The sequence below is a fragment of the Carya illinoinensis genome, chromosome 3, assembly GCF_018687715.1.
Source record: "Carya illinoinensis cultivar Pawnee chromosome 3, C.illinoinensisPawnee_v1, whole genome shotgun sequence".
Classification (NCBI taxonomy): domain Eukaryota; kingdom Viridiplantae; phylum Streptophyta; class Magnoliopsida; order Fagales; family Juglandaceae; genus Carya; species Carya illinoinensis.
In genome coordinates, this window is record NC_056754.1 from 14,878,766 (window position 1) to 14,891,721 (window position 12,956).

General features: G+C 32.6%; 1 protein-coding gene and 1 long non-coding RNA gene across 4 annotated transcripts; both read right to left on the reverse strand.

Moving 5' to 3' along the window:
* Positions 1-454: 454 nt before the first annotated feature.
* Positions 455-2,789, reverse strand: LOC122303956. The gene is made up of 3 exons (XM_043115951.1): positions 2,310-2,789; positions 1,860-1,881; positions 455-822 (listed from the first exon to the last, which is right to left on the reverse strand). Exons 1-3 carry the CDS (start codon positions 2,626-2,628, stop codon positions 591-593), a joined length of 573 nt encoding a protein of 190 aa, XP_042971885.1. The 5' UTR covers positions 2,629-2,789; the 3' UTR covers positions 455-590.
* A 6,718-nt stretch (positions 2,790-9,507) lies between these two features.
* Positions 9,508-11,942, reverse strand: LOC122303432. 3 transcript variants are annotated; one of them, XR_006240675.1, is made up of 2 exons: positions 11,452-11,942; positions 9,508-9,800 (listed from the first exon to the last, which is right to left on the reverse strand). It is a non-coding gene; the product is annotated as an uncharacterized LOC122303432 (long non-coding RNA). The 3 variants fall into 3 exon arrangements; XR_006240676.1 differs by having other exon boundaries at positions 9,508-10,855; XR_006240677.1 differs by having other exon boundaries at positions 10,804-11,942.
* Positions 11,943-12,956: the final 1,014 nt, after the last annotated feature.

Below are 12,956 nucleotides of genomic sequence, written 5' to 3' on the forward strand. Positions count from 1 at the left end.
TTGTACTGGATTGTGATGTGGTTATGATGTTCTAGTTATGATGTACAAAAAGGGATATCCATATGTATAATATTCATGTGTATGAAAATCTTGGTTTGTGAAATTATGTTGTTAGTATGGAGATTAACCTGTTTGTTAAATGTTAGTTTTGATATTGCAATTAATTTATTGAATTAGACTTTATTTGAATTGAATTGAGTTAAATTAACATTCTTGTAGACACACAAAAGTTGAAGAGCTGTGTATAAACCAAAATAGTAGAAATTGATAGTCTTATAATTATATTCATCAGAGTCTGAATTTCAGAGAGATATCAATATGAACACAAGCTGCACATGGTGGAAGCTACCAAGCTATACATCATCTACATAAACTACACTACAACATCTCCACAACACAAGTGTTTGCACACAAAATCCCAAGTCTACAATCTACATAAGTAACACCAAGCACATCTCCACAATTGGAACAAAAGAAGCTGCATATAATGATAAGAATAGCATGTCTTGTCCAAGCAGCACCTCATTTCATTAAAATAAAAAATACAACTGCTGGAGCACATAACAGACTTCCTACTTCACAGAGACTCATTAACTAGAATAACTCAACATACATGAATGAAAGGAAATACACCAGTTCAGTTTCCAAACTAAAATAACAACAAAGTATTGTACTTCTCTAACTTCAGTGTAAACAAATGCAACAACAAAGACAAAACCAACTCCCACGGCGACTATTTGGCTGCAACTATTTCCATAAATCTTCAGTTCTATAAGTGTCCAAGTGCTGTCCAATCCCATTTTTCGATCTCCATCATTATTTCTGCAGAAAAAGATAGAGAAACATATATGAGGGATGGATTAAACTTCCATTAATTCATTTGGTTTGATATACTGTGCAAGCAAGTTATCTTTAGAGCTTGATATCGATAATGCCTCACAATGGAAACAAAATAGGTAATGCATTTACATATCTAAATAACTTGAAGTTCTACATGGGGTACTTATATAGTAGATAGTAAAAAGAAAAACAAAATAGGTTGTGAACTTAATACCAAAGAAATAGTCATAAATGATGCAATCAAATTTTTTAACTAAATAAAACTAATCACTTCCACACTTTTCATCAATTATCTGCCAGAAAAGGTAAATCTTTTACTTATCCATCTCAAAAGGATTTTTTAATTTCTTATAGCTGCACGATACCTTATACCTACTAAGAACCCATTTTCAAACCCACAAGTTTTAATGAAAACTTGTGCACATGAACTCATTTTCACAAAAGACTTATTTCTTGAGTCTTGAGATATTAGCAACTGTAACACTTAGCACAGTTATTATTAAGTCAAAATCAACAAATAATTGCCTAAAAAGAATTTATGGGAATCAAACGTTCACCCATTTGAGATTTGCAACCGCAGTTGAAAACCAAGAAAACCACTAGTGAATTTAGAATCTTAGATCATAATAGGTCATGCTAAGCTGTCTAGAATTTCGTACTCACCAGATCTAAGAGACCTACAACTAAACTATACAATTCTACTTAGGCCTTGGCTAAATATTTTATTTAAAGTATTGTTCTACATCATCCCTGATCTTCTCCATATTTAAACATGTTTAAATGTTAGAAAGAAGAAAATTTTTTCTAATTGAAAACCAGGTTTTTCTCCATTCACATAAACATATTCTTTCTCAATGGCCAAAGTGAGCAAATAAATTGTATCAATTTGAGTGAAGTACTTTAACACAAAGCAGAAAAGGGGAAAGAAGGAGGTCCAAAGAGAGCATATAAAGATTACAGATAGTAACTAAGAAGTTAGCTAATCAATGGAGGAGGGCAGAGTTGATAAGTGGGCATACCTCAAATGAGAAGCTTCATATCCTGCAAAGAAGACAAAATTGTTAAAACCATATAAGGGAGTTTTAAATTGAGAATATGAAGTTGGAAACTGAAATTAGAAATTTTCGAGTATTATCATGTTCCTTTGAATTAATTGATTATTCATTTAAAAGATAGTCCCCACCCTCGCCCCCTCCCCCTGAAGGGAAAAAATATATGGAATGAAGTGAGCGCAACTGATATTGAATTCGATTCTAAAGATGATACTTTTATCAATAGAAATGGAAACAACTAGTGGAACAATTTGCAAAGCCAAGAAGCAATATGAAACGATCCGCTTATAATGATGCGAGCGATTGGAAGGAAAATCAAGTTCCAAAAAGTAATTAAGCATGAAAAACCACAAGTGAGCAAAACCCAAATAGAAACAACTGTAGAGAAAGTGTTGCTAGTGTAGGAGATGAGCATACTAGTCTTGCCAACGGCACCGTCGCTTATTGTGACACATTTTATAAACCTCGAATGAGGGGCGGCACTGGATAGAGGGAGGGTCATCCTGGGTATAGGGAGGGGCGTCGCTAGTGGGGTGGCGCTGGACAGAGGGAGGGGCATCTCGGGATGGAGCTGGGCGAGGGGCGCACGGGTTTTTAGCAGAGGAGGGGTGAACGTGGGATGAAATGAGTGCAAATTCAAAATTTCCCTTCTCCTCAAAACGAGTGTATCAACAAGTAAGAAAAAGAAAAAGAAGAAAAAAATAAAAAGAATAAAAAAATAAAACAAAAAGGCCATGTAGGGTGTGGGGGTGTGCGGTAAACAGTAGGCTGATCTATAGAAGAACACCGGTTAGCCCTTCCCATTCTCTTTGTTATCACCATCGCCTCCGTTCTTCATCATCATCGACTCTGTTCCCCATTGTCTCTCTTCCCCTCTGTTATGAATTTGAAGTATCCTCTTTGTTGTGCAATGTGCTATTGAAGGAAGAGAGTGACTTGACTAGAGGAGGAGGAGTTGTAGCGAAAATGATGGAAAGAATTGGGATTTTGGTAAGTGCCCTAGACACAAATATTTTCATACCAAAGGTCCAGTGCTATAAAATAGGCTCTTTTGGTCTGCACGTTAATCTGCCAAAATTTTTCAAGAAATTTTTTTTTTTAAATGTTTCTTTCTTTCCAGAGAAAATGCAGAAATCAAATGTGTTCATCGTCGCCTCTGTTTCTCATCACCTCTATTCCCTTCTATTACAGATTTGAAGTATCCTCTTAGCTACCACACTATGTGCTGTAGAAGGAACAGAGAGACTTGACTGGAGGAGTACGTTGTGGCAAAAATGCTAGAAACAATTGGAATTTTGGTAAGTCTCCCTGAACAAAAATATCTTCATGAGATACTAAAGCTATCAAGTGGGCTCTTTTGGTCAAAATTTCCCAAGAACGGTTTTTTTTTTTTTTTAAATATTTCTTTCTTTCCAGAGAAAATACAAAAAAACTTATTTGTTGTAATGGAGTTGGGTTGTCACCTTGAAGAAAAATTTATTGCTTAAAAACTGTGTTTTTTTTGGATAGAAGATGTTCTTTTATGAAATCTACATGTATCATATCAAACATTTGCTTATAATATTATATTTCGTTTTGCACAGGATAAGACCTGTGTTTCCCATACTAGGTTATACTTATATTGATGAACAAGCAAGGTAGTTTTTCCGAACTGCACTGTCTATATGATTTGAACTTTACTGCATGGACGTATAAGGAAAAAACTATTACTTTTTTTTCTTTTTTTCTTTTTTTGGAAGAGAATGGAGGGTACTATATGTGCATCAAGATATAAAATGTCAGTTTTAAAAATTCAATGACATTTTTTCAGAAAGGTACAAGCCTAAAGACTATTTCTTTCATCAACGTCTAATCCTGCGTGATTGTCCAGAATTGGATTGGATTTCCACTCATAAGGAAGGAATGTTGGATGCCTTTCACATGGTTGTATTTTTTGCTGAAATGGGGATGATGTTCAAAACTTCAAATTCCCAAAATGCATTACTGACAGCTTACCCACTCATTGTATTCTTTTTCAAGATAAAACGGATGGTAGGAGGGAGTAATTACAGCTAGTATTCTTACTTCAACGTGATCATAATACAATCACTCATTCATCCTAACCAAATACTAGAATCTATCTCTCAATAATTCTTTTCTCCAGTTAAATTTATTTTGGGAAAATGATAGTATGTCCCTTGATTTTGTCTCCCTCGTTTTGACCGTTTATGTAATTATTTATTTATTTGCTTAATAGTTAAAAAAGTGACTATTAATATATTGGTGTATTTTTTATCTTTTAAAAATATTTAAAGAGATTTAAAAAAATGTGGAAAATAAAGTGACATTTAGCCTAGAAGGCATGCCTAGCAATGACCATTGGGCTTCATAGAAGCGGTACCCTTTTTTTTCTCTGAAGGCATGCGGCATATTAATTTACACTAATAAACTTGCAGGATACATGCGTAATGATGGATAGACTTTAAAATTAAAGCACCCAATTACGACAAAAAACAAAAGTGATATAGGGCCAGAAGATTAATGATCCCCACCATTCTCTATTTACTTGGATAAACCAAAAGAGGAACCACTTAGAACATTGGTTTTGATACAGTCCTACTTGTGAATTGTGAATGCACATTTGAAAGCCATGACACTACAACAAAAAAAGAAAAAAGAAAGTTAATTAAGAATAAAGTTAATCTTTCTACTTATATGCACATTTGCGAATTAAGAATAAAGTTAATGTTTCTACTTATATGCTTTATTTATATTCTTTATAACATTGTCGTTTAGGACATATTCCTGCTAGGAGACTTGATGACACGGTTAATTTAAATTTAATTAAGAAATGTGCTAAAATATGATAGGTAAAGGTAAGAATGCATGCAAAGAAAAATTACAAACAAACCATTTTCTCGAGTAGATAGAACTTTATCTTTATTGCAATTAATATATAGTGATGTATGTGGTATGCTGTGACATGCATAACATGCCTACTGCAGGTAAAAGATATTTTTGTGACTTTTATTGATGACTTCTCAAGATATTACTATGTTTATTTGATGCATTCAAAAGATCAAGTGTTGGATAATTTTAAAGCATATAAAAATGAAGTAAAAATCAATATAACGTCAAAATAAAGTGTCTTCGATCCAATAGACGAGGTGGATATCAATTTCTTGGTGAATCTGTAGGTATTATTTATAAGAGTACTCTGGTGTACACTCCATAATAAAATGAGGTGGCAGAAAGGAAAAACAAAACTTTAGTAGAGATTGTTAATATCATGCTTACTAATTCTAATTTAAATAATAGCTTTTGGGATTATATTATAATTTTCAAAATAATTATAGAATTTATTTTGAAAGTTATGAATTATTTTGAAAATGGAGAATTTATGAAGCTTATGCTTATGGGTTATAAGATTTGGGCCCAAATGCATAAGTCATTCATGGGCTTAGAAGCATTGATACCCTTGATTGATTTAAAGGGTAGGGGTTTGAATCACCCGTGTCAATATAGCAATTTTAATTGCTTTTATTGACAGAATAGGCTCCACACGATCTAGACCCAGCAGCCCAGCCCAAGTTGCAAGGCACGACTTGCCCAAGGTGCTACAAGAACTGCGGCCTAACAAGCCCAGGCGCCAGTTGCTACAACCATGGGAAAAATTAATCCTCAATGCCATATTTGATAACTTTAGCAAAATGAAAAATTAACACTTTTCATTAAGATCTTTTACTTATCTATAAATAGACATATGGGCATGTAGGCTTACATATCTCATAAGAAAAATTCAAAATTCTCTCTTATGCATAATGTAGTTATGACAAACTTACTTGTTTTAAGCTTCGTTCTATTTTAGATACAAATTCACTTGTAAACTGTGTATGTATGGTTACTAGTGGGAGCAAATATTATTTTAAGAGAAGTGACATTATTGTAATGCACCTTCAATCCAACTCTTTTCTCTCACTATTTTCACCTTTTGCAGCCTCCTTTGTACCAACATACAATACATGTCCGTTTACAATAATGAAAGTTGATGACCCGTACATTCTCTTTAGATATTTGTATTGATACACATGTCTATTTTGACCAAAGGTATCCAAAGGAAAAATAGTAAAGCTTGTAAACCTATAATATGAGAGAGTTTTGGAGATAGAAGATCACACCAACAACTAGAGATGAAATTTATAGAAATAAGAGCATACAAGGATTAGTGAAATGGTGCATGATTGTCGGGGCTTGGAAAAGTCTTGTAAATTAAGATGAAGACAAAGCATAGCCGCCTGTGGAAGGATTGTCATGTTTTTGGTATTATAAGCACTAAAATATCTTGTACACAATGTGTTATTTTAACTTAAATACTCCATTAGAGTAGATAAACTAGCATTCAATTTCGTTGTCAAGGACCAAGAACCACAAAAACTAATTATGTGTCATTATTATCATATACATGAAGTCTTCTTTCCAAGTCTTTGTCTTATTCGAATACAAGTTTTCTTTGTGGAATGAGAGGTTTTGAAGAGATAGAGATTATTTGATGGATTGAGGCATCTTCGAGGAAATTCCATGTTCATTATCAAGATAAAAGGTTGTCCACTAGACCACTCTGCTGATAAATTAGGTCAGTCTTCCACCATGCGGCTAAACCTAACAAAATTAAGGGTGCTATTACATGCACTGATAGCCCGCTTGACACTCATTTGGTTAAATTCAAATCGAACTCGATTTGTGAGGAAAAAATTTGCCCTTAAAAGCAGACACTCACTCGATTAGTAAATGACACATATCCGACTCGACTTGGCTAAGGCTCCTTTATGCCGGCTAGACTTAGTAGTTGTTCTCGATTAAAGCTTATCCATACATCGATAAATATATATAATATTAATTAATAATATAAGCACAGTACCTTTTATAATCAAATATATAATATATAACCTAATTATTTATACCTATATATTGAATATACTTCATAGTTATGCTTTATAATTTGTGCAATAATTAGTCGATAAGATTTTATATTTCATATAGTAATGTAGGAACCATATATAAAATGTTGATAGTTACTATTATGTTATCTATATCATATTAGTACTTTATATAGACATATAATACATGGTTATTATGAATAAATTTTAATTAGTTACGTATTAATTATTTACAAAATTTTATAATTTTATAATTCAATAGATCAGGGTTTTGCCTATAGTTGTAAAAGTTTTATTAAATTTAGAATTTTGTTTTGCAATTTCTCTATTTTTTAATTATTAAATTTTATTTCAAAAATAAAAAATTCGAGCGATCTCAGTCGAGACTAGATCAACTTGACTCGATTAAATGGGCCTTTGTGGTCTATGACATCACGTTCACCCACTCGTTGAATGATACAAGATTCAACCACGCATATTTGGGCTGGAATGATTTTCAGCTGGTCTTTTTTTTTAAAAAAAAATCATTTTTTAACTTTTTTCCATTTTCAATTTGAATATCTTTTTAAAAATTATAAAAGACATATCTCAAATAAATTGTTTTATCTTATAATTTTCCACAATTTTCATAAAAAGTAAAAATAGAAATCAAGACAGTTTGTTCAAGACACTAAAGAATTTGAACGCATCTCATCTTACCGATAATGTTTCTAATGAATCCAGCCACTTTTATAAATCCCCAAAGAAGGGGAAAAAAAAAAAAAAGTTACATCTGAAAAGATTTTTTCAATGATTACAAAAGTATTCAAGAAAATCATCAATCCAAACGAGGGAAATATATCGATCGGGGAAGCTTTCAGTGGTGTATATATATATTAGGTGGGAGCAACGTGTAAAGCACGTTTGTCTAATTTTATGAAATGATTATTTATAAAAAATAATATATATTTTATAAAAATTATTGATGTCACTTAATAATTTAAGGCATATTGGAGAAGATAAAAAAATTAGTTCAAAATATCATATAATTTAATACATATTTATAACATCCATAATTTTAGCAAAGATGTATACGAAAAATTTAATAAAAGTCTAACACAAACGGTAATTCAAAATATGTGTCGTTAGATGTTTGTATTATGATTCATCAATTTATGTAATCCTGTAGACGATTAATAGAGACAACATTGAAATTCTTATTTTGCTGTTGGTTGAATCGATCAAGATCAACATAAAGTTAAAACATAATCTTTTTATAAAATTTGTGGTATAATATTTTTTATATATAGCATATATATAAATCCTAAAATATATTTTGAAGTTGTTGGCCGAATTTACTCTTTCTTGATTAGCTCAAGGATCACGACCTTTGTCACGTGCCCATCATAGCAAGCCCACGTGTGGAATATGATTTAGTGGAAGCTACGTCCTACTACCATTGGAAAAAAAAACACTTTGATTAAACACACTTGTATTATATATTATATGAGATTTTTAAATTTAGAATACTCAATAATCTGATTTAATGAAACGTATAATACACATATATTATACTTAGGAATTCACATCTTATGCACCTAATACACGTGTATATGTTAAGGAGAAAGAGAAAAATATAATAACTAATTTTTAATTACTTATTATTATATAAACTATTAAGTATTGTAATTATTGTGATTAATAAATTATATAACAACATTGAATGTTATCTCTCTCAACATTTATGTCTTCATTCTATATGCCGATTACATTCCCACGTATTTAAACAAACGGTGTTAACTTTAACGGAAAAACAAGAAAAACCGTTAAAACAAGATTTTCCATTTCATACACACTTTTTATATATAGAAGATATATGTATGTTATGTTAACACTCACGTTGTGCTAGTGGATTATCAACGCGTTATATGAAATATAAATTTTGCATTAATTCATGTGCACCACACGAAACTATATTTTATAAATCGTTATTACAAATTTATTTCTAACCATGTTTGTGAGGGGGAAAGGGCCCCGTGCCCAACGGTTTCAGTCCGCAAGTAGTAAAAAGGCCTCAGGCCCATCAAATGAGAAGCAGGACAGGACTCAATAGTGTGGGGCGAAGGTCTTGGGATACACTTTCCAACCTAAAGAGCCCTTGGCCCTGAGCCTGGCTTGGTCAGAAAGCCCACCACGAGCAACAATCGCCCAGGCCCTCGGTGGGCAACAGAGCCCAGCCAAAAAGGTACATGACAAACAACTATTGCAAAGCACTTGCGGTTAGACATGCCCGATTGTGGAAACTTTAGGCTAGGGACATGCCGCATTTAATGCATGTCAAGAGACCCAAACATGAAACAACGTGTAGTCTAAGACCTCCTGGGATGGCAAGACCTCGGCCTGACACTTTGCCATAGTAGTAGGTTGGTGGCAGGTCTGACTCAAGCACGACTTGACACCCCACGATCTCCCTCGACAGCCGAATCAATGACAGGTATAAATACCCGAATCCCACCCAATGGAAGGGGTCGGATCTTCTTTCTTCTTAAGCACTCTCTTAGCTTCCTCCATCACTCAAGATCTTTGACTAACTTTGGCATTTGAGGGTTCTTAGACTCCATTGATGTAATGCCTCGATCCCAGAGATTTGGAAAATTAGCTCTTATAACCTGATAAGCACTTCCACAAACTTCTATCATATCTTTCATATCCAAAATATATTTGCAAAGACTCTAAAACCAAACATAAATTCCTCTAATATAATTAACTGTACAAATCAATCCATCAACTCCTCAATACCATAATCCAAATAAAACAAAACAACTTCTCCACGTCTCTATTAACATAATGAACTTAAATAATACATAAGTCTTCATAATCATTTGAATATACTAAAATCGAATTACTTATAAATAAATCTTCCAACAACACTTGTACTCCAAGATACTCAACCACAACCCTCAATATTCTTGCCACATACTCTATTACTCCTTAGTTGTATCATCAAAGTCATCTGACAAATGTTATGGAGATAAGGAGGAGAGTTATCAACAACTCAATAAGCAAAGAAACTATACTAGTATACAAACATGAGGATTTACGAAGTTTAGAATGCATAACAAAACTTTTACTTTCAAAATGTAGAATCAGAGACAATTTGCTTTCAGAATGCAGAATCAAATATATTACAAAAATAACAGAGTGAAGTTTTCAGTAAAACTTTTTTATTCTAAAAATAAACCCGTTGGCATATCGTAAATTGAAACATGATCTTCATATTGCATCAAAACATCATATCGGGACAGATACCATGTTTAACCCCATGGTAGAGTTATAAACTACTACTATACCTGTGGCTGGGTCGTATATCATGTTTCACCCTCCGTGGTAGGGTTATAAACCACCATTATATCCGTAGTTGGGCCGTATTCCATGTTTCACCCCCATGGTAAGGTTATAAACTACTATTATACCCGTGGTTGAACTGTATGCCACTATTATACCTATGGCAGGGCTGTATGCCACTATTATACCTATGACGACCACTATTATATCCATGGTAGGGCTGTATGTCACTATTATACCCATGGCGGGGCCTTAACAGAAATATCATCGGAACCAGATCATAATCAGCTATAGAAACAGAAACTCATGCCAAGGTGTTTTTCAACTTACACATCGTATCATAACAAAATACTGATTAGTTTCAGATCATTTCATGTATTCAATAAAACAAAATCAAAGTATCTTCATCTTAATCACAACAAGACTTTAAGAATCTCATTTTCACTCTTTTTACAAAGTTTAGAAATATATGCAAAAATAAGTTCATATCTACACCATTCATGATAAAAGTATTTTCTCTTTCATATAGAGTTCATAAGTAGTGCCGAAATAAATAATTGAGATTGTTTTTCACATTTCTTTTAAAAAATAAAACATGCATATTTTAAAAGTCAACATCTTTTCATTTTCTTTTTATGCAAAGTCTAATATAAAAACCTCGCTTATCTCACTTTTACAGAACGTTAACTTAGTCTTGAGTTCGACCTCTGAGTGTTTCACCACCTAGATTAAAAAATATTCGTTTAGTTTTAATGATTGAAAATCATCGCCACTAATTCTATTGACTATTATCCTTACATAAATAAGTCAAACAAGCAGTCATGTAATCCAACCCTTGCGGCTATGCTTACTTCAAGTGAAAATTCCTATTTCTTAGTTGACCAACTTACTCTTGACATGTAACTAAAGTCAAATATTCACCAATAAATACAATACCGTTGAGTTACTTAACTCTCAAAAGCAACTCATAACAGTTAAAATAAATCACTCCTCCACTCCAATCTATCATGTATTTATACACGCTACCGTAACTCAACAAAACAGCCACTTAAAGACTCAAAACAGCCAACAATATTAACTCGACCAACAACATAGAAGAAAAACAACTCCTTCATAGATCCTACTATATAAACATAACCAAATGAAACTTTCCAACAACTTCCAACCACAACAATTCCAAATTCATCCAACATCCCCACCAAAGTTTCATGTAATTCACTAATTTATTCAAAATTTCCAAATGGCACAAAACTCCCACTCGACATGTATAACAGAAAATTTCTAAGCTTTATGGAATAATAGAGAGCAAGGACACATACCTTGGTTCACTAGAGAAATCAGGAGAAAACAATGGCAACGAGAATATTTGCAACAATGAGGATATCGTATGGATATGCAAAAATCGACAAAGATGAAAAAAATAAGTAAAAGGAAAGAAAAAATGAAATAAGAGGTGATTACACTTAAAATTGAAAACTAAAATTTCTGGTGGCTAGGTGAAATCCAAGAAAAATAAGAAATTTCAGATTTAGAGAGAGAAAAAGAGAGGATAGATTTTACCACCGTTCGTCAAAGTTCGAAAACACCAAAGCTAGAAAATCCACCAAGGAAAGCGAAGCAAAGATGCAGTGGAAAGGAGAGTGAAAGTGACAAGTAGAGTTTGATATGGAAAGTTTGAGTATGAGAACCAATTCGTGTTAACTGCAAGAACGTGGGCCATATGGAACTCAGAAGAGAGAATACCTTGGAAGGAAGAAGAAAAGAAGTTGAAGGAAAGAGGTACTCACCGAAACGGCAACGTCTGGAGGGTTTCAAGTAGGGCTGCAAACGAACCGAATCGAGTCGAATTCGAGTAGGGGATCAAGAGCTCGTTTAGCATATATATCCGCTCGAACTCGACTCGAACTCGAAAAATACTGAAAATTTCTGATCGAGCTCGACTCGTATAAAATAAATGATGATCGAACTCGACTCGAACTCGAGTACAAAAAATATACGAGTTTATATGAACTCGAGTAACTCGACTCGAGCTCGGTTAAAATCTGATCCACAATTTTATTTTATTTTTGGTTGGCTGAAGCACAAATGATATTTTTTTTTATAAATAAATGAGATTATTTTTTTTAATCAATTTTAACTAGATATCAATGTAACATTGATTCATTGTCACTTTCCAATACATATGGCATCAAGAATACCTAATACATTAAAGTCATTTAAAAAATTACATAATTAAACTATTAATTTAATATTAAATATTCGATTATCATTGATATAATATTAAATATGGCCAAATAATTAAAATATGATTAGTTAAGAAAGTGTCACAATCAATTAGAGTTATTTATTTTTATAAAATTTTTATATTTGACTCAATAATTCTTTTATGAACTAGATAAATTATTATTGTAAAATAATAAAACATGTTACTTATACATAAACTTAAAATAACAACATATATTATTTTTTATATATATGACTTATACAAAGTATAAAAAATAATATACATAGCATATAAAATATATATAATAAAAGAATACATGTAAGTATATATGTATATATATATATATAAATATTACGAGTATTGTGACGAGTTCAAAACGAGTCGAATCGAGTTTATACGAATATTGTTCACGAGCCTAAACCGAATCGAGTCGAGATTATACGAGTTTTGCTCGTTTAATATTCGAACTGATATTAATGTTCACGAACAACTCATTTATTAAATGAACCGAATCCGAGTCGAGTTTATACGAGTCGATCTTGAATTGTTCACGAGCGGCTCTGTTCATTTGCAGCCCTAGTTTCAAGGCTATCCTTATGG